This window comes from Kogia breviceps, chromosome 6 (assembly GCF_026419965.1).
Source record: "Kogia breviceps isolate mKogBre1 chromosome 6, mKogBre1 haplotype 1, whole genome shotgun sequence".
In the NCBI taxonomy this organism is placed as follows: Eukaryota; Metazoa; Chordata; class Mammalia; order Artiodactyla; family Physeteridae; genus Kogia; species Kogia breviceps.
The window spans coordinates 1565412-1588254 of NC_081315.1; the positions used below are offsets into that span (position 1 = coordinate 1565412).

Below are 22843 nucleotides of genomic sequence, written 5' to 3' on the forward strand. Positions count from 1 at the left end.
ATTATTGGGAAAAGGATAGATTTCTAATCTAAGCCATTTGATAAAGGGATGAGAATAGCCATTCTTTTAAAACCGTATTTGTGTACAATTACTGCTCTAGATGCTATTAATGAATAAATATGGAGATTATTATTCTAGCATCAGAAATATATACCTTCTTCCCAAATAGGAAAACTAGATAAATACAACTTTTTAAACTAGAACACAGTAAAAAAGTCATATTGTCTTTTTCCCCATAATTATTTTATTTATGCACTGTCCATTCGTCTCAACATTTTAAAATAATTATGTACAGTTTAAGCTGAACACAACTGAAGATATTTTAACTTTTTGGAATTCATGCATAACCTTCCTTTTGTTGAATGGGAAATGACATTTTTATCTAAGTTGAACATTAAAAAAAATCTCTCAAACATCTGGAAACGTCTCTTGTATGCCAGTGCTGGGGGGATATTAGTGTCACTTATTTTCTTTCTCAAGTCAGCAAAGGCTATTATGAGGCTGCCCATAATTTGTGATTAATTTGAGAGACTAGTTGATATCATGGCAGCCCTAGAATGATGTGTAAGGGCAATGTCTGCTTTCGTCTCAGCCTGTGAAAGGGAAGCCCTTTCCCTCGATTCCAGAACATTTGAGGTCCTGGAGTGGAACCAGGGAGACCTGGAGGAATGTCAGATGTTTGCCCTTTACACACTTTCACCTGCATAGACTGGAAACACTCACTTCTTACCCTTGCTAGTGTTTGCCTCCAAGCCTGTCTTCACGTTTCACGCGTAAATATGCGCATGAGCTCCTGTAGATGGTCGTCCCTTCCAGATAAGAAGTGGTCCACGTGGCTGAAAATTATACTGACAACGTGTAATCCAGGAATGTTTCCTTTTAGACTTGCTCGGCTTTGATTTGCTGCTCCCAGGGGCTTCTTTAGATCTTTTGCTCCCAGAGGGTACCCAAGGGTAATGGGAAGTTTAAGTCACTGCAAAATCTCGGAACGAGACTTAAAAGCCGAGACTGGCCATCCCCGAGCAGCACATGGTGTCCGTTTGCCCGCCTCATAATGACGTTGCAAGAGGTCAGGGGAGGCGGGGTCGCATCACGCCGTCCTCTTAGATCGCGTAACTGATATCTATTTACAGAACCAGCCCCTGTCCTTTTTACGCGCGGAGCTCACGTTGTGAAATTGCCTCAAGCAGAAGCGACCTGTGACGAATGGGCACGGTGTGAGTTTGCGGTTGGGCGTGGCGGGAGTGTCACTCCGGGCTGTGTCTGTCGCCGGCAGGGTACTACACGTGCGTGGAGGTCATCTTCACCCTGAGGAGGCAGGTGGGCTTCTACATGATGGGCGTCTACGCCCCAACGCTGCTCATCGTGGTCCTGTCCTGGCTGTCCTTCTGGATCAACCCCGATGCCAGCGCTGCCAGAGTGCCCCTGGGTAACGCGTTCCAGCCTCTCTCTCGGGGGGTCGGGGGTGCGCTGCATCTTTATAGAAATGACTGTGTAATTTTGAAATTATACCAAATGATTTTGAGACAGTGAGTTTGGGAATGGCTGGCAACTTTTTTTTTTTTCCAGACTTCCTTCAGTCCTTGACATTGAACTAGATTTTCTCCGTGTTTATGCATTCTATAATTAAGTTTTCTCTTTTTGTGTCCTTGGGGTATTTTAAGCAGTTAATCCATCCTACTTTGACTCCGTGAAATAATTATTAATAAGCGATTTTCACGGATAACGGAAGGCTAAAATCCCCAGTGGTGCCAAGCGTAAAAACAAATGACTATTTGGATAGAAATCTTTCTAAATCATATACTGTCTCATCAGGGAAGATGTAATAGAATTTATCTTTTTAAACATGACTTTGCATCATTTTCCTAAACACTAGTTATTGTGTGCTGTACCACCAAGAGAGGCTAGAGAGAGGAAGGGCTGGCTAGGCCATGCTCTCCAGTTTGTGATGTTTAATGCTCTGTGACATAGAAACACCAATAGCCAGGCTTGAAAATTATGTCTCTATAGGGCTTAAATAGTCTCGGGTTGGGGAAATAATCAAGAGCCTTTCTTTAAAAAAAAAAAAAAATTTTAATTAATTCATTTATTTATGGCTGCGTTGGGTCTTCATTGCCTCACACGGGCTTTCTCTGGTTGCGGTGGGCGGGGGCTACTGTTTGTTGCGGTGCATGGGTTTCTCATTGCGGTGGCTTCTCTTGTTGTGGAGCATGGGCTCTAGGCACGCACGCTTCAGTAGTTGTGGCGTGTGGGCTCAGTAGTTGTGGCTTGCAGGCTCTAGAGCGCAGGCTCAGTAGATGTGGCACACGGGCTTAGTTGCTCCGCGGCACGTGGGATCTTCCTGGACCAGGGCTCGAACCCATGTCCCCTGCACTGGCAGGCGGATTCTTAACCACTGCGCCACCTGCGAAGTTTGAGAGCCTTTCTTATGGGTAAAGTGAATAAACTTCAAAATAATGACATTGTAACAACAAATTTTGATTGCTTGGAGTGTTTTAAAACTTATCATTAATGTGTGTGTGTGTGTGTGTGTGTTTTCTTAATATCACCTGGAACTTGTATCAGTAAGTCTGTGAAATACCCGACCTCTTGATGACTGATTAGTTGCAGCATTTAATTTTTTCTGTTGTCAAAAAGGCCTTGTGTAAATCTCCCTCCTGACTTACTGGGGGAATTAAACAAAATACAGATTTTAAAGAGTAGGAAACCAGGAAAGTGCCAATGAAAATGACAGTTTTATCCAAATAAGAAATTTGGTAACTTACATCAAACTAAAACCGCAAAGACCATATCTATATCTTAATAGGCAAAAAATGTGAGGAATTTCATCCTAAAGCTTGTGTATCTGTAATGAAGCAATGACAGTTGACAGAGTAATCCTTTAGGGAAGAGGAATTAACTATGTAGTGTATTGTACTGGGAATAAAGCACCCCCAAAACTAGATTTAAATTCTTATACTTGTCAAAAGTATCACGCATTTCCCTCAAATTGCTATTTTTTTTTTTTTTTTGGTTTATTACAGGTATCTTATTCTCATGCAGTGATACAAATTGAAATTTCAGCCTTCCAAGGATGCTCTGGAGACATCCCCATCCTTGACATATTCTCCAAGGACATTCTCTGTAAATCCCTGTCTCTTGCAGGACGGGGATTGAAATCCGTGAGCTGTCACTTAGCGTCCAGCAGACCTGTTGTTTGGAAACCAGTTAATGGTTAAAAGTCAAACCATGTTTGACTTCCAGCTCTGTGCCTTCCAGCTGTGACAGCTTCCCATGACATCCAGCCTCCTCTGTGGACACGTCAAAGTATGGATGCACAAGTACTCCAGGGGTTTTCGGAGGCTTGAAAAAAGTGAACGTCACACCCATTCAGGAGTTCATCATATGCCTCCTTTACAGATTGCTTTACACTTTTCAAAGCAGTTTGACACATTCGGATTCCTTCGACAAATATCTGTTGTGGGCTGAGTATGGGCTAGGTACTATGCAAAACGATGGGGTTATGGTTAAAAAGTAAAGAGCGAATAAATAGTTAATAAAATAGATTAAAAAACAAACAAAACTCGCCCTCAGTGAGTTTATACTCTCTTGGGAAGAAACAGCAAATAAGTACAGCGTATAATATATAAGATGGTGAGACAGAGATGGGAGGTTGAGGGCGGCAGCCTGCTCGTCAGGAATTGCCTTGGCCAGAAAGTGAGGGTGCACAGAGGCAGCAAGGAGGGGAAGGCAGGGAGCACCGTGGATCGGATAGGCTGGGAAAGGGTGCCTGCAGAGCGATCAGCGCAGCATCCCTGAGACAGAAGCGCGCCTGGGGTATTCGGGGAACGCTGAGGAGGCCAGTGAGAGAAAGGGAGATTAGTAGATGAGATCAGAAAAGTAACAAGGGCGAGGGGTGGGCTATGGAATATTTCTTAAGGAATTCCGGTGATTTGGGCTTTTATTCAGAGTGAAAACGTGAAGCCCCTGGGGGCTTTTGAGCATGATCTGATTTAAATTGTAAGCGCTTATCTTTACTGCTTTGTTTAGAATAGACTGGCAGGGGCCAAGGTAGAAGCAAGCAAAGCAGGTGGGAGGCCTGCAATAAACACGGTGTGAGCCGGGGGCGGTAGTGCAGGTGCTTTTGTACGTATTAGATGAAGGATGTGGTAGAGAAAGATTTGCGGATGTCTTGCACGTGGGATTTAAGAAAGCAGAATCAGGGCTGACCTCAAGGTGTTTTGGGCTTAGAAACTGAAGAGATGAAATTGCCATGAATGGAGGTGAGCAGAGCTGCAGGTCAAGTAGGTTTGAAAAGGTGGGAGGACCAGGAGCTCGGTTCCGGATGCACTGAGTTTGAGATGTGTGTTAGGTGGAGATAGCAGGTAGACAGGTGGACGTGCAAGTCTGGGGCGTCTTGGAGAAATCAGGACCGGAGGTCAGAGTTTAAGGTTAGTGAGGATGTAGACGGTGTTTAAGGCGGTGAGCGGAGTGCAGGTAGAAGATCTCTGGGCTAAATCCTTGGGGTTGAGAACAGGAGGCACAATCCATGGGAGGCGGTTTCCTAGAATCCTGCCAAGTGGAGAAGGTGCGTCCAGGCGAGGACAGTGACCGGCCAGCTGCTTGTAGGTCAAGGTTAGGGCTAAAGGTCGCCCTTGGCTTTGGCAACCTAGGCGTCCCTGGGATCCAGAACAGAGACCGTCTCCATGGAGTGAGGAGAAGGAGGGGAGCCTGGTCGGAGTGGCTCAGGAGGGGCACCCAGAGCCGTTGGTGCAAACGGCCTGTTGGAGGTCGTTAGCTGCCCACAGGAGGGGAGGGTGGGGAAATAGCCAGCGGGGTTGGGAGCTGAGAGGTTTCTCGGGTTTGTTTTTCTAGGGGGTACAATCCACACACGTTTATTTTTGGTGGAAAACAACCAGTAGTGAAGGAAAACATGAGAGGTGGGAGAAGTGCAGCAGCAGCGAGGGGATGGGGATGGGAGGCAGGAAGCAGAGGCACAGGCCTTCGCTAGAACACAGTGCATTTGCGCGCGGGGCCAGCAAACTCCTTCGGCGACAGACTGAATAGCAAACATTTGAGGTTTCTCTTGACACCCCGAAATCCGCTGTCACAGCACTAAAGCAGCCCGAGACAATACGTAGCTGAATAGGTGTGGACATGTCCCAGTGAGACTGGATTTATAAAACTAGGCGGTGGGCCAGATGTGCCTGGTGCATCGGGTTGACTGGCTGCTGGTCTGTAGCGCCAGGAGAGCAGGTAGAGCTGCTGGGCACACAGCGAGACGCGGGGGTAGACGTGGTCGTGGGGGCTAGCCTCTGATTTTGTTTTCTTAGTGAAATGGGAAGCCGGGGTCGTGAGCTGCAAGGGTGATGGGGAAAAGCGCTGTGGTTCTGAAGGGAGAGAGACTGGTGAAGGAACTGGGGAAGTACGCCCTGACTGCCCGGTGGGATGGCGGACCTCTGGAGGGCAGCGATGGTAAATTGAAAGTGGGATCAGTCAACGTGTTGACTCATTCAAAGAAAACTAGGGACATATTTACGTTTTTGAGGCTTACATGTGTTGTTGCGTGTGTTAACGTTTGGTTCTATCTTACTACCGAGTAGCGTTTCATGGTATGGATATACCACGGCGGGTTTCCCCATTCACCAGTTGTTGAGGATTGGGTTGTTTCCAGTTTGGGGGTATCATACATCACGTGACGAATAATTGCGGACAAGGCTCTGTGCGGGCAGACATTTTCATTACTCTTGGGCAAACAGCTAGAAATGAGATTTCTGCATTTTCTGGGAAAAGTATGTTTAACTTTTCTAAAATACTAGCATAGTGTTTATCAAAATAATGGTACCCTTTTGCCTGTTTCACATACTCCTGTCATATACTCCCCAAATACTTAATTTTTTTTACTTCTTGTAGTGCCTTGGACCTTGGTACAATGTTGAATAGAATTGTGAGAGATGCTTATTCCTGATTCTGGGTAGAAATAGTTGAAGTATTCACTGTTGAGTGTAACAGTGGCGCTAGTTATTATAGATCTCTTAATCAGGTTAAAGAGGTTCCCTTCTCTTCCTAGTTGGCAGAGGGTTTTTATCATGACTGTTGACTTTTGCCAAATGCTGAAATGCTTTCTCTCAGTATATGTAAAGGTTTATATATTTTTTCCTTTATTTTGGCAAATTTTACCAATTGGTTCCTAGCTATTAGATGAGTAGGTAAAATTATTAGCACAAACATGTTCATAATACTGGTTTTTCCTTTTAATGTCTAGCTGTAGTGATGTATTCATTCCTACGTACTCCTGATGTTGTTAAATTCTGAAATTTTTTTTTTTTGACCACTCTAGATAAAGACATCCATTTTCTTGGTATTTTCAAAACATCAGCGTTCATTTCTATCTATTTGTTTATTTTTCTTTTTCATTGATTTTTGGCTCTTATCTTTATTATTTCTTTTTACTCAGTTTGGATTTTATTTGATCTCTTTTTGATGATTGAAGTGGAAACTCAGCCGATTTTAGACCTTTCTTCTTGTCTAACGTGAGCATTTAAAGTTACAAATTTCCCTTGTAAGTCCTGCTTTAGCTGCAGTGCACAAATTTTGGTATACTGTATTTTCATCTTCTTTCATTAAAAAAATATTATCTAATTTCCCTTGTGATTTCTTCTTTGGCCCATGGATTCTTTAGATATGCGTAGTTTGGATTCCAGATATTTAGGGTTTTCATAAGTACTCAAATATGATTTGTTTTTAATTTTGTCAGGGAACATACTCTATGATTTCAGTCCTTTTATGCTTATTGAGACTTTGTTAATGGTCCAGCCCAGCATATGTCTCCTGGCAAACATCCCATGTCACTCGCGCTGTATACTTGTCACTCGCGCTGTATATTTGTCACTCTTGGGCGTAGAATTCTGTAAATATGAGTGGAGTCAAGCTGGTTAATAGTACTGTTAAAATCTTTTATTTCTTTTGTCTAGTTATTATAGTTATTGATGAGAGAGTTGCTAAAATCCCCAACTCTAATTATGGAATTATGCTTCAGGTATTTTGAAGCTCTGTGATTAGACCCACACATATATATAATTTTATCTAAAAAGAAAAAAGAAATAATATTACTGACAGATTACAGATCAGGATATTCTGTCGATACGGCTGTTTTGACCCAGTGTATCTTTCCTTTTTCTACTTCTTTCCCCCTACATTGTTCCAAAAGATTATGAAATCAATTTGCCAATCTTTTCCTTCTATGGCCCATAATTTTTACTTTCTAAAATTTAGGAGAAGAACATATATCATTTACCCTAGACTCATTTTGCTTTTTAAAAAAAAAAATCAGTTTTGTGTTCTCGTTTTATTTTTCTTCCTATCTCTTTTTTATTTACCTTTTCCATCGTTAACAAGTATCAAAGCTTCCTCTGCGAATTTTAGGTATACTTGTATTCAGCTATTTCTTTAAGTATAAAAGTAACTGTGGAGGTAACGTCTTATATTTTTTACCCTACATAAACTTTACTGTAACACTTTCTTTTCCTGGTACATGAAATGCTTTAGTTGCTGCTAAAAAGGATTTTTTTAAAACAAATACTTTTAAATTATAAATGTAAAAAGATGAATAATTCAGGTCACAATTCAGACCTCTGGCAGGTCACACACAGTACCTTTCTTTCTTATTATAGTCTTTTCTTATCATCTGGAACAGTGGTTCAAGATCTTTTTGATTTTAAGGATCTCTTTCAAAAATGTCAGAGATTATTTCTGGATTCCCACATGGTAGTAATTGTAGTTTTCCTTTCAGTATCCTTTGATTAGAATGCTGTGCAATGATAACATGCTGATGTAATAATTTAGCAGTATTTCTAAATGAATTTTCATGTTATTAATCACAACTCCATATAAGAATTCGGTGCATAGTGTAGTTCATCTCAGTATGGGATAAAGATAATTTCAGGTTTAGACAGTAGCTGTTGTGCACAATTTCTCCTTGACTTGGCTCTGTTGGTTCTACTTGTTGTTAATAAAGAATACTACTGGGACTTCCCTGGTGGTCCAGGGGTAAAGAATCCACCTTGCAATGCAGGGGACGTGGGTTCGATCCCTAGTTGGGGAACTGAGATCCCACGTGTGGCGGGGCAACTAAGCCCACGCGCCACAACTACTGAGCTTGCGTGCCACAAACTACAGAGCCCACACACTCTGGAGCCTGCATGAGACAACTAGAAAGAGAAAACCCACACTCCACAACTAGTGAGAAGCCTGCGCGCTTCAACGAAGACCCAACACAGCCAAAAGAAAAAGAAAAATAAATAAAATAAATAAATAAGATAAAAATACTAGCTCTACCTCCCCTTTCTTTTCCTTTTCTTTTTTTACCCTTTTTCTTGCTTTCCTTTTTCAGTCTTCTAAGTTTTGGTATTCCTCTTTTAGGCAATAGAATGCTAGAGTATATGCTATTAAAGAATTATTTTTCAGATGTTTCCTCTGAGATTGTCTGAATGAGAAATCTCTGGACATCCCATAGTCAATGGGAGTTCACTATCAATAGTGGTCTCTTAAATAAGGAGTTTATCACTCTAAAGTTCTTTCTGCATATTGAAGAGCTAAACAACTTTACCTTCACCCTGAATTCTTTATAGAAGTTTTCATTCAGGTTAACTTTTTTATGTAGCTCATTTACTAATACTTTGATTTATATTATTTGTTAGCCATAACTTTTAGTAGATGTAGACCCCACGCCTATTTATCAGAGTTGATATCAATTTTATGACATATTCCCTGATTTGAAATCTAGACTTGGTTTGTTTTTGCATTAGGGAGAGAAAATAACAAATGACAAATAAGGACTATATGTTTTAAACACGTTATAGAAAGATTATACCAAGAAGTCCTGGAATTTATTACAGAGGTGCTCCATTAAATGGGGATAATATATTAAGAACACAATATTGAAATTATAAATATCCCCATTTTTATGAATGATAGGTTTCACATTTCTTTTTATTGGTTCATAATGTAGTAAAATTCAGACAGAATTTCACTGTGGGTTATTTAAACAATGAAGTAATCTCATCTGAAGGCCATGTTAAGATAATGCTGAAATATTTGTCCAGAGAAAATATTTGCTCAGATTTCTTATTTTAGGATAAAAAAATCAAGTGGACGTTTCCTATTTTAATATGATTTCCTGAAGACAAGGCACACAGTGATGTCCACATTCTCCTCCTTCTCAGCTGATCTCCATTTCCAATGTAACATCTCCGAAATGATACAGATCTTAATGGAACTGGTCACCATGGTTTTTAACTTAACGCCTGGGATTATAAATATCTCCCAAATGTCCATTAATATCCTATTATTCCGACTCTTTCTCTGCTCCTTTGACCACCTTGTTCTGAGGCCTGAGCCTCTCCGGAGCCCCCTCCCTTTTCCACCACCACCTCCCTGAACGATACTGGCCAATCTGTCCTTCAAGAAGATCCTGGGTGCCCCGTGCTGAGTCGTGGTCACCAATTCTTTGTTTCTCGGCCTTTATCTGACATAACTCGGTGTTTTCCTTCCAAAGTCACGTCTTTTCTATATTCTCCTCTTCCTATATTGCATGGGTATTTTCCCAAACTTCTAAACTTCATTCTGTTTAGAAGTTTGTCTCAATCTTTTCCTTCTTCCTTTAAACAGTAATCAAGTTTTAAAAAAATGTTTTCTCCAAAATCCTTTCACATCCATCCTATCCTTCATTTTCTTATTCTTTGTTTCTGCATCTCCTGCATTTTTCTTTCTCAGTTTACTCTTTTATCCCTAGAAGAGTGACGTTATTTGAAATATTCTCTTGATAATGTCACTTCCCTACCAAATACAATGAAAGATCCATTCTAGGACTTTGAAGGCCTTCTATAATCTGCCACTGTTCTCCATTTCATTCATAAAGTTGCTAATATATGAAGATAAAGATTCAGGTATACTACTAAATCTACTACAATTTGATACATTCTGTTATTGATGAGCATGAAATGCTGCTATGGAAACACAGAGAATAGTGTCAATATATGCTACCTCAAGGCTTGTTTTTGATTGATAAGTTGACGTAACATTTGATTAAGAATAAAAAAATAACTTGGGAAGATGATTTGCCAAATTAATGCCCATAGGTATAATTAGCTGAATTTAAGGCAATATTTGAGAAGATCTTGGATTTTTATGTTACTTTTCACTCCCAGGTTAGAAAACGTTAAAACCTATATTAACTTTTAAAACAGTCCCGTTAATTAGTTTTCTTCAGGATAGAGGATAATTACAATATAATAGTAATATATATATATGTAATATTGTTTCAATATGCATAAGTTATATTTTACTAAAAGTCTTTCTTTCTAGGAGAGAGTCTCTTAGTTCTTCAATATTAAAAAAAAAAAAAAAAAAATCCCCCAAACTCCACACCTTTCAGGAGCCTCTGAAATGATGCAACTGGCGGAATATATATTTTTCAATGTTTTAAATGATTATTGATACTAATATAGTGTTTACCATATTCCCAATGCAAGAGCAAAGAGAACCAAGGACATCTTTCATTATTAGGGTAACACAAAATAAAAAATAAATATGTTATTTTTTAAGAACGTTAAGTGTTTCCACACATACCCCCCCCCCATTCAACAGTTCTTACGTAAGAAGCAAGTACATGGTATTTCTTCTACCCTTTGGGTTTTACGGGGGCCCGAGGGGCATTGAAAGTGACGGGAGGGGGATGTCGTCAAGGAGCGGTGACTGTGGAACCCTTCACGGGAGTAACGGGCCGCCGGGCTTCCTGTGTCTGCCCTGCAGGAATCTTCTCGGTGCTCAGCCTGGCCTCCGAGTGCACAGCGCTGGCTGCGGAGCTTCCCAAGGTGTCGTACGTGAAGGCGCTGGACGTGTGGCTCATCACGTGCCTGCTCTTCGGCTTCGCGTCGCTGGTGGAGTACGCGGTCGTCCAGGTGACGCTCAATAAGCCCCGGAGGGCCGAGGCGGAGAAAGCCAGAGCGGCCAAGGCCGAGCCGGCGGACGGCCAGGCGGGCAGCGCCGCGAAGAGGAACGCCGCGAACGCGAACGGCGCGGGCACGCCTGCGCACATGGGCGCCTTGCAGGTAGGGGTGGCGCCGGCCGGCACGGCGCCCTCTGCGGGTTGCAAGGTTTGGCGGAACTGGTTCTCACGCGTATTTCTCTCCCGGGTGCAAAGGGACTAGGCACAGCCTGCCTTCTGGAAAAGAATAGAAAACACTTAGGTCCGTTACTAAGCGAGAAAAAGAATCAACACTTTATCGAATTACTGGAGAACTTTCCGTGGAATTTAAGGATGCTTCAATTCCTTTGCTTTTTTTTTTTTTTTTTTTTTTTGCGGTACGCGAGCTTCTCACTGTTGTGGCCTCTCCCGTTGCGGAGCACAGGCTCCGGACGCGCAGGCGCAGCGGCCACGGCTCACGGGCCCAGCCGCTCCGCGGCACGTGGGATCTTCCCCGACCGGGGCGCAAACCCGCGTCCCCTGCAACGGCAGGCGGGCTCTCAACCACTGCGCCACCAGGGAAGCCCTGTTCTATTTTTAATCTCTTTCTTCTTTCTCCTTCCTCCATGTGGACTGCTTGAACAGCTTCTAGAATGACATTTTGAGTTTCCTGTATTGCTTGTAAGCATGTCACTCTCTTGCTTGGAGGCTGCTCCAGGTGTCCCATTATATACACACGACTTTATCACAGTCTCCTGATGTCACTCTGTTGCCACTTTCTGTGATCTGTAGAAATGCTACCTCCCTTTAACACCTTTTGCTTTCCTCTTCACGTGACAAAATTATTGTAAATACTTCTTAGAACCTAATTAGAAAGTGTTACACTTCTTGCTTCACCATCAAGCGTAATTGGGAAATCTCAGAGAGAGAAGGAAAGTTTATCGTATTTGTGCATATTTCTGTTTCCTTTGATCTTTCTTCCATTCTGATATTCCAAGGTTCTCCCTTTTATTGTTCTCTTTCCTTTTGGAGAACTGGCGTTACCCATTATTTGGGGCAACAGCTCTGCTGCTAACAGGCCCTCCTAGTTTTCCTTCATCTGGGAATGTCTTGGTTCCCCTTCATTCCCAAAGGATGTTTTCACTGGGAATAGGATCCTCAGCTGAAAGTCCTTTTCTTTTGGCGCCTAAAAAGCATTGCGCCCATTCCTTCTGGCCTCTGTGGCTTCTGAGGTCTCTGCTTCATTCACACTGTTTTTCTCCTTTAGGTAAAGTGTCATTTTTCTCTGGCTGCTTTCAAGATTTTTTTTGCCTTTCATGTTCAGAAGTTTAATTATGTATTTTGGAGTGGTTTTTTTAGGGTTCATCCAGTTTGGGGTTTGTTCAGCTTGTTAAAAAAAAATGCAGGCTTATGCTTCTTGCCAAATGGGAGAAGTTTTCAGCTCTTATTTCTCTGAGTACCTTTCCTCCATCCTCCTAGGACTGTGACGACACAGATGTTAGGTTCTCTGTTACAGGCCCACACGTCACCACCGAGGCTCTGCTCATTTTTCTAGTAAGTTCTCTGTTGTTCAGGTCAGTTAACTTCTCCTGTTACACCTTTAGTTCACGGATTTCGTTCCCCACCCCCTCCTCTTCCTGTTGAGACTATCCAAGGAGATTCATGTTTTGATAAATGTATTTTTCAGTTATAAAATTTTCATTTGCTTTTTCTTTTTTTATTATTTTTTCTTTCCCTCCCTCCCTCCCTCTCTTCCTTCCTTCCTTCCTCCCCTCCTTCCTTCTTTCTCTCCTTCCTTCCATCCTTCCTTCTCTCAGTCTCTCTGCTGGGATTTTGTACTCCTTTCCTCAGGTTTTCCATTTCTCATTTGCTCCAAGCCTGTTCATAATTGCTTATTTTGCCGTGCTGCTTTAAAGCCTTTCTTGGATAATTCTAACACATTTCATCTTGGTGTTGGTCTCTATTGATTGTATTCTGAGATCTTCCCCAGTTCTTTGTACCATGAGTGATTTTTCTGTTGCCACCTAGACAGTTCATATTATGCGATGACGTACTGCATCGTGTCTAAACTTTCTGTTTTTGCTGCCTTCTCTGGCTGTTTGTTCAGGAGAAGGAAGGCTGCTCCCTCCTTGCTGCCAGGTGGACATGAAGTCCAAGCCCCGCACACAGTGGGGTGGGAGCTCCCATTCCTGCCTCGTGGCATCAGGCATCCTTGGTCCCCGTGTGGCCTGCCTGACACGGGGTGCCTCGGTACACCTGGCGGCGGGGAGCAGCTTGGAGCCTGCTGCTGGATGGGGTGGCAGTCCTGCCTGCACCGTCCCCACCAACACCCACAGCTCCCCTGGGAGCGGGGCCTTGTGACCGGTCCCCAGGGATGGAAGGCCGGCTCCCTGCTTGGCCTCCTCCCGTTACCTTCAGGGACGGCTGGGCACCTGTTACAGCGTCTGGAAGGCAGAGATGCAGCTTCCTGCCCAGTTCTTGGCCTGGGTGTGGCCACAGTTGTTCCTGTGATGCTGGGCCGCAGTAGAGAGATTTCTGTCTGAAAGGTTTCTGTCTTGCCAAGTTACCCCTTCCTTGGTCGTTTGTCTAGAAGCAGAGGGCTTCCGTTGGGGCTGGTTTTGTCTGCGCCCCTTGGCACTTTCAGTTCCAAAGCTGGGACATCTGAAACGAAAAGGAAACGCAAGAACTTCGCACTGTGCCCTTCCGCGGCCCCGAAGGTCTCCAGCTGACCTGCCCCCTTTCCTCCGTCTTGCACAGCCTTGAGCTTGCTCTTCCTGATGCCCAGGGTGTGCCTTGCTCACCGCCCGTGTTCTCTCAAGGCCCCTCAGCACCCTCCTCGTGCCTGCACCCTGCCTCCCGCATGTCACGATTAAGCAGCGAGGTACCAGCGCACTGCTCTTAACACTCCTGTTAATGATGCCACCGTTCTACCTGTCGGACCAGCTCAGGTTTACTGCCTTCCTGCCCCAGGGACACACCCTTTCAAAGCTGTCATGGTCCTCTTTCCCCGTATTTCACTTTCTTCTCTGTTCCCAGCAAAGCCACCAAACAGCACCTAGAGGAGGCAAGAACTGATGAGAGGCAAAGCCCCAGCTCATCAAGGGCCTGGTGTGTCTTTGAGAGAAGCTCGGGTTTTCCTCCTGAAACATGCGCTTGTTTCTCCAGGCCAGGAGTGGAAGGGGAGATACCTGGGACCCTTGCATCCCAGGCTGATGTTCACTCTTTGACTTTTTGGCCCTAACTGTCAACGCCTCCATTTACGTCTCTCCGTCTTTTCCCACTTCCTCGTGTTTCCAGCCCACCGATCCCCTTCCTCCTGGTTAAGAGACCTGGAGACTGAAAGCAAAGCTGTGCTGCAGAGTAGGTGCCTGATTTCTAGTGGTGTCACCGTCGGCCCCATCGTCTGGGGTGTCCTGGCGCCTGGCGAGCGAGAGAAAGCTCCAGGGACACAGGACACCACGTGATCCCGGAGTCTTAATATGTTCCGCCGACTGGAAAAATGCACAGCCGAAAAGTGGAGAATTCTGTTTTCTTTGGGGGACGTTCTTAGGACATGAAGCCCGGGAGGCAGCATCTCGGGTAACCATGCTCTGAGGAGGTGAGGCGGGAGCTAGGATATAGAGGAGTTTGTGCAACAAAGACCAGGTAGTCGGAATAAAAGATTACTGTTACTTTAAAAAAAGCTATCTCAAGTTACTGAGTTTAGTTAGCGTTTTCTACGTAGGGGAAGATGCAGGAGGCTGCGCTCACTGAGGTCATTTCTTGGAGGGGCTCCCCAGCCGCCTGGGCTCGCCTCCCGCGCCTTCTCATCCCGGGTCTCCTTGGGCTGCGTCACTGGCGGGGCTGCGTCATTGGCGGGGCTGCGTCACTGGCGGGGCTGCGTCACTGGCGGGGCTGCGTCATTGCTGGGGCTGCGTCACTGGCGGGGCTGCGTCACTGGCGGGGCTGCGTCACTGGTGGGGCTGCGGTCTGGTGGCTGCCGGGTGCCGGACATCCCTCGTCTCCTTCCCCTTCCTTGAGTTCCCTCAGGGCTCGCCGGCGGGGCGGCTGTAATGGGGCGGCTCGGTGGCCGCAGCAGCCTCTGGGAACTGATCCATGGCAGCAGCATTTTCGTTCTCGAGTCCCTGAAAAGGGGTCCTGACGGAAGGAGAGCCTTCGGACTCTGATTGTCGGAGTGCCAGGGGGCACACCAGGGTGACTTATGCACGTAGATATAAGAGATACGTAGCATCCGGGATATTAGACTGAATTTTCTTAAATTTGGCTTTCAAGCTTTAAAATAATTACCCAATGAATAAAAGTTCAACATATTTGAACATTTGTTTTTATTCTCTACTTTTTTAGCATAAGCATACATGCCTGGATTCTGAGACTACTAGGACATTTTGCTACACAAGTCATAGAATAATGCTTTAGTGTTTTAAAGTTGACCAGAGATTTTCATCTCCAGAAATAAATTTAAGTTACTCTTACTTCTTACAAAATGAAATTTCCAAAATGCAGAGGTACCTATGTAATATTTGTATCCTGAGACAGGCTTCAAAACGAGAATGAGTCCAAAAATAACAGCTTTAATAGACACATCCAAGTTACAGCAAATTTGTAAGGTTCATAAATTCAGAAGGTTACACATTGACGCATGAAAAAAATATGAAAAAGACAATTCAAAAATTGTTCCCTATTTATTGATTTTGCTAATGCATAATATATTTATAGTTTTGGTTTCAAAATACATTTGTTCCAGTGTATTTTGCTTTTCAAAATGCAGATTTTCACTAGGTAATTTCAATCAGGGTATATGTCACTTATTTTTAAACAGAATAATAATAATTAATGGAAGCACAGTGAAATTTGAATTGTAGAAAAATTTTGATGCTGAATTTTAAAATCATGTTGTGCTGCTAACAAAAGGAAAGATTTTAAAAAGTGTAAGAAAGATGAAGGGTAATTTAATCTACCTTTGAGTGTGAGGTTTTCATGCTTCTGCCTGCAGACATACATTAGCCGTCGGACATACATAATTGTCTCGATCTCTCCCTTCTCCAAATCGGGTACTTCCTCCACCATTGCTAATATTTTGTTTACTAATTTGTTTGTTCGCTCATATGTTTCTATTTTTATTCAATAAAAACAGCTGAGGACCTACGTTGTTGTTAATATCACCCTATTCGCAACACTCAGTATCTGCCAGGTGAGCCAGAGCTGCGGTTCTCGCAGCATGAATGAGATTGTTGTTTCTTTACGGTAGTGTGTTTTTTAAAATAAGGATTGATTTAAATTTGGTAAAATATATAGAGATGATTCCCTTCTGAGCACATTTTTATCATCTGTAGAGGATACCTTTGCCACCGTGAAATCACACCGAAGTCTTCTGGTCCAGAAATATTGCCTCTGGTGATTCGCTGTTACCTGTGTGCATATTCAAGTTGGAAAGGACCACAAAGAAAATCTTAGAGGCTACAGTTTGAAGCCTTTGGAAGTTCTTATCTGCATCATTTTTTACCCTTGACAGCCTCATTATCGTAGTACCTCATTTTTGCTACCAGTTATTTTCAGAAGTGACAAGTTTATATGATGAAGGTAAATGAGACACATATTCACATGAGGAAAGATGGGGAAAGTATACATTGGAGATTTGTAGAACCAAGATCACTTTTAAGAATGTGTTGAGTGAGGTTACTGTCTTGCTTATAAGTAGCTCATTTAATCCCTCTGCATGTGATATTATAATTGTTTAAAATAGTATTTATATTGTAAATTCTTTGTACTCTTATGTACATGTTTGATTTGATAATGATGTGTGGAGAGTATTAACTAAAGAAAGCTGTGTTTGTGTAAAGTCTCTGCTGAGCAGAAGAGACCAGCAGATGAGGTAAGGAATTCTGAGCCGTTTAAGCAACTAGAGGACTTCTCAGTAGGGAACCTAATTTTATTGCTTATTCAGCTCTGACACATCATTAAAAATTACTTCTGCAGTAGACGTACTCTTCACCGACACACACACACACACCCCTCATTTCAAATATAAGAATCTGCAAATACGTTTATAGAAGAGTGTTCAAGAAACTAAATGATTAAGCATTTAGTGTAACCAAACTGAAGTTTCTGGAGTGCTTTTTCCTGTTATCACTTCAACATTGAAGTAATTATTCTTCTCTTAACTATTTCCTATATTTAAACAGTCTCTTGGAATAAATGTAACATTCTGTGTCTACGTTTTGAATGGGCTGTGTAGGTACAATTCTATAATGATTAAAATTGCTGCCAAATCTAAGAATGTTTATGTAAACAAAACACTAGAAAATTTGAAGTGTTAATATGTATGACTTAGATTATAATATCATATAAATTGGGCTACTTGGCCAGTTACTTATAGATACTGAAACTACCCCTAAAGCCATGAATAAAATACGGTTCAGAGTAAATGCATTTCTGTAGTAAATATGTGTGGCCTTCTTTGTGCAAAAGTAAAAAGAACTGGTAGGAATCATGCTTCCTGAGTTGCTGTCAGAAGCCAGAGCCCTGCTTTGTTTTGCTATGTGATTCTAAAGCACAGCTAGTGCTCTTGGAGCAGAGGATTCTAAAGTGAGAAAGAAGAGCCCGGGACACCCACGGAGTCCCAGAGTCTGCAGGCTGCTCAGAGAGTCTGAGAATAGCACAAAGGTTTGACATGGAGACGCTATTCCCAACTTCTCTTCCACTCAAGGTCGTGATTTAGTCTTTACACAAGTTCGCTGACACACACTGAGGCTTACCCATTCGTCAAACTGTCCTGGAAAACCAGAGCTTTAAATGCAGTCTTCTGTCTGGGACACTTACCAGGAGGGTATGTGAGTGTGAACATGTGTGTGCGTGTGTGTGTGTGTCTGTGGAGACAGAGCTTAGGTGACAGACTTTGCTGAAAGTGGCCTTTTAAGATTTCAAATTGGGGAATTTAAATAAAAGACCTGGAAGTAAATTTTAAATATATGTTTTCATAATTCGTGATATATATATGTATATAATATATATATATAATATATACATGAACGATTTCCCAGAGTCACGTTTAAATAACTTAGATTCTCGTTGCTAGCTTTGTTCTGTCTCATTCTGTTGATCAGTCCCTATTTTTTGCCAGGCATTTTCCTAGACACTGTTAAATTGATGTGGACCAGAGCCCGGACCAATGGTGGCTCCATCAGGATGTAACTCCTCTTTAAGCTCTACTGGGTTCTCACCATGGGGAAGCTGGATTGTACATTAAAAACTGGGGAACGGTAATCCTCTTTCTTCCGGCTGGACTCCTTTAGCTCCCAGTCCCATCAAACCAGGATGGAACTAAATCGACACTTTCTAAATATTTTAATATGTCGGTGATTCACATTTTTTTTAACCTGTAAGACATTCAGAAAGGATGAAATCCCAGTGCCTCAATCCCCATTCCTACCTAGCAACATTTTCTTGTGTACTTTTGTACAATTGTACTTACATAAACATCTTTTTCAAAAGTTCTTATCCAACAGGATTGTACAAATATCTATGTGGTATAAAGTTATAATAATAAAACCAACATTCATAGACCAGCTTAAAAAAATAACATTACCAGCACTTGTTAAAAATTGAAAAAAAAAAAAAAAAAAAAAGGAAACACCCTAACTGTGTAAAGCCAGAGGATGCAACACATTTTCATGTCTTTTTTCACTCAGTGTATGTTGGTTTTCTTCACTCTCCACCTCTGAGCTCTGCCATCTGGCTCTTGCCCAGAAAATCTGCCTCCGTGTTTGTTCGGATAAAGGATACCGTCCTGGTACCTGAAGGGCTGCTGGGGAATGATTTGTTTTACATCTTACGTTAAGCATCATTTTTACCCAGCCATAATCTAGTAAGTGTGTCTAGAATCCACCTAATTAGTCAATGTATTATTCTAACTAAGGCAAAAACGAGAGTGTACTAATAGTGTACAATGACATGGTCTCCTTTTTCGGTAAAACAGTGAATATTTTAGTGAAGATTCCCAAGGTGAACCACAGAGGTCGGGAGTAAGAACAGTGCAAGATTAAGCACTGGAATCACGGGCTCCCCGTTCTGTGGCCTTTCCTTAAGCCCCTGGTCAGCCCTTTGCCTCCGTCTTTTCCAAGAGCTTTTCTGAAGGCCAGAGAGAGTTCAGTGTGAAATAATTATTTTGGATATTGTAGGGAATTGAGTCAAATTTAATAATTCAGACATGATCAACTGACTAGTCTCTGGAGCATATGATCTGGCTGAGGAAGCCACAGTTTCTTGGGGTGTTCTGAGTTCGGATTCTCCGGCTAATTCATCTTCAGGCAACAAGTGAGGAGTGCCTTTCGTCGGTCAATCTTTGGTTCATGATCATCGTGACCATTTTTAGTTCTTACTTGTGAGTGTGGTTTAGAGGCACAGTCTGTCTCATTGCAGGGATAAACGCCTCAGTCTTTTATAAGCAACCCAAGTTGGCAATAGGGTCCCTGGGGAAATCAAAGGTCAGAGGTACCAGAAGACGTTTGTATTCTGTATGTTCTGCTAATGTGATCTGTGTCATGGTTAAATGTTGGATTTTCATTTATTGGTCAGTCTTTCAACGGAGAACTCTCACAAGCCTGGGAGCACCTAAGATAAATGATGATCTGCCCCTCGATCCGTAACATAAAATTACCTACCGAACGTTTATTCCATCACATAAACCTTGTTATACAGGCAACATTTTAGAGCCCTAGATGTTCAGGTAATTCCGTGGTTTAATCAGTTGACTATTACTTCTGTTTGACAAAAAGACATAATAGTCAACTGAATAAACCATCAGATTTTTAAAATACCTTTTTGAAGACGTTTTAGAAATAGAAAAATTCTAAATATCTTGTCTTTAATTTTTATTCTCAGGTTGGAGAGACCAGATGCAAAAAGGTTTGTACGTCCAAGTCTGATCTGAGATCTAACGACTTCAGCATCGTGGGAAGCTTACCGAGAGATTTTGAATTGTCCAATTATGACTGCTATGGCAAACCCATTGAGGTCAACAACGGACTCGGGAAATCCCAGGCCAAGAACAACAAGAAGCCGCCTCCGGCCAAACCCATTATTCCAACGGCGGCGAAGAGGATCGATCTTTATGCAAGAGCGTTGTTTCCTTTCTGCTTCTTATTCTTCAACGTTATCTACTGGTCTGTATATTTATGATAAACCTCTTCCATCCGTATAAAGTCAAGTCCCGTTGCATTGTGAACAACCTCGTTCATTAATGCCAATCTGTGAATATTCTTTGCATTTTCATAGCAATATATTGCATTTTGGATGCCATTGGAGTGTAATACAAATACGGCGCCTTCATCGTGTGGGAATGGCAGCGTGATCTTGTTACGTCTGTGCTCTAATCATGATGTATTTATGTGAAGCAAACGTAATTGCTGTAGGAATAAATGAAGGATAAGCATACTACGTAAAATAGAATCCGAACATTTCTCTCCAGTTAGTGTAAATTGCAAATATTCCAATAATTCTGATAATAAAATGGGGTGCACTGTGAACCCTGTTATGTCATCATCGCAGTGTATGTAGTGTTTCAGATCCCTTTCCTTGTAACTTTCAGAGAAAGCCATCTTATTCTTGTACAATTTTAGATGGTATTATCATAGATAAAGCAAAAGTATATTACATATGGTATAACTTATAAGTAGAAGTATATCAACTCTAACTACATGAGCTCTGTGGAGAAATAAAGTTCAAACAAATTCCTAATTTGTAAAAAGCAGCTCATTTTGAAGTGTGCCTGTGTTGTCAAACGCCAGATAATAAAACCCAGTAACCATTTTTGAAACAAAGGGAAATCTAGATTTACCTAAATTCGTGCTGAATTCTGGTTTCTCATAAAATAAAAATAAAAGTAGATATATTGATTAAATATTTCTGATAAAAGAAATTCTATTTAGTCCACTTTAAAACCTAGATATATTTTCATGGATTTTATTTTGTTGATACAGAGTATACAAAATCATTGTGCCTTAAAAAGAGTCATAAATATTTTAAATTGGAATACAGTAATGAATATGTGATTTCATACCATTTGTAAGAAACCAAGAGGAAAATACCTTATTACTAGAAGTAACTTGAGTTGGGAAGAAAAATCCATAATCATTAGAGGATTTTAACTTCTTTATTTTATAAAAATGCTCACATGTTTTAAAGTAAAATTAAATTTTTTTCCTGAAAATCTTTTTTTCTTATTTGACTAGTGTTTGATTTTGTTACAAGACATTTAAAGGTTAAGTAAATGATTACTTAGTTAGGTCTCACCTCCATTTGTATTTTCTTTCTTGCTAAAAGTCCAGGCTACTTGGATTTACTTGCTGTGGTCTTATTCCAACTTGCAAATAGGTACCTTCTGGTCTAGAAGACTTGTACTTCCTAGTAGTATTAGAGCCATTGTACCTTTTTACTTCTCCGTAGCTGATACTAGGACTATCAGTCATCCATGTAACATAAACATAAGACCAAATAAGTATATTTACATTATTTGGAGAGTTTGCAGCAGCTGAGGGTTTGGATTGTCAATTTAATAATAAAATGTGTTTACATATTGTTTATGCAAATTGCCATCTATAATTCAATGTTATTTTATTGAAGACTTTAATTTGTAAAAGAGTCACTGATTACTAAATCTTTAAAGTCGAGCTGTATCTCATCCTCTGTGGTCCTTCAGCACCCTCTAGTTGCAAAAGCTTAGTCCTCCGAATCGTTTTAAAAATGCCACAAGTCACCCTGTTGATGGACTTTAACATCCTGCTAGGACCTGGACGATAACATCTTGAACTCTGAGAGGAAAAAGCGTCTTGAATAATACTTAGACCATTTAAATTTGTATTTATAATAATTATATTTGCTTATGATCTCTGTTCTTCATTCTTGCAAATGTCATTCATTTTAGGGAGTTTGATTTAGATATAGAGTTTTAAGTGGGAAATGTACGAAATGGAAGACAGTCCTCATTCTATAAGAATTTATTTCTCGAAAATAATGTGAATGAATTCCTTTCTGAAATATAATATTGTAGCCTCTTAAGATCCATTTTAATACCCAAATATATATAAATAGCTATCCCAGGATTAAGTGTGTAGATATAACTACAAATGGAACATTACACAATGATCATAAGGAAGTACAATCGGTGTCCACTAACAGTTGCTTTCTATTGTTATCTTGAGAATTTAGTCGCTTAACCCCAGGGTAATTCTGATCTGTGTAAATATTATGTCTTTCTGGGAAACTTGCAGCAGCAGCATATTTACCTGGATGTCAGTATCACAAATTCCGTGTTTCCAAAATAAAAAAGATCTTCTCCTTACAAATCAGCCGCTTCTCTTATTTTCTGTTTCCAGTAAAGCCATCACTATTCCAGTCCCCCGTGGGGGACTTTGTCACACGGTATATACCCTGTCAAGTTCCAAGTCCTAAAATTTCCCCAACCACTGCTTCTCCGTTTCTGCGGACACCACCCTATTTCAGTTTCCCTTTCCCGTGCATCAGACGATTACGGCAATCTACAGACTTACTTCGTGATGTTTATCTTGTAAGGGCATAAGTAATACATGAACATCTCGACGGATTAGAAAAACAGGTGTGTCTAAAATAAGTAAGCCCTTAAGGTTGTCATAACCTTCTATCTTCAAACCTTTCTCTTTTCCCAGAGGTCACCAGAGTGACCTCTAGGCATCTACAACCTCTATCTACCTTTTAAATATAAAAGATAACGTAATGGGATTTAACGTAAATGAGATTTTACCATATGTATGGTTTTGCAATTTATTTATTTTTCATCTACTGTATTTTGGAGCTCTTTCTATGTGAGGATACATTGCATGCTGATAAATCTTGCCTCCTATTATTCTATAGCGTGAATGTGCC

At 41.5% G+C, this 22843-nt stretch overlaps 1 protein-coding gene across 11 annotated transcripts in view; it reads left to right on the forward strand.

Moving 5' to 3' along the window:
- Nucleotides 1–22287, forward strand: part of GLRB (glycine receptor beta) — a 154380-nt gene extending 132093 nt beyond the window's left edge. For 8 of the 11 annotated variants that reach the window (XM_067035407.1, XM_067035409.1, XM_067035406.1 and 5 more), the window contains 3 exons: nucleotides 1277–1429; nucleotides 10792–11090; nucleotides 19826–22287. In XM_067035407.1, coding sequence (XP_066891508.1) covers nucleotides 1277–1429; nucleotides 10792–11090; nucleotides 19826–20122 — 749 coding nt within the window. In that variant the 3' untranslated portion in view covers nucleotides 20123–22287. Of the gene's footprint in view, nucleotides 1–1276; nucleotides 1430–3023; nucleotides 3563–10791; nucleotides 11091–19825 lie in introns of those variants that run through there. The other 3 variants (XM_067035414.1, XM_067035415.1, XM_067035413.1) reach the window with 3 other exon arrangements.
- The last annotated feature ends 556 nt before the right edge of the window (nucleotides 22288–22843 follow it).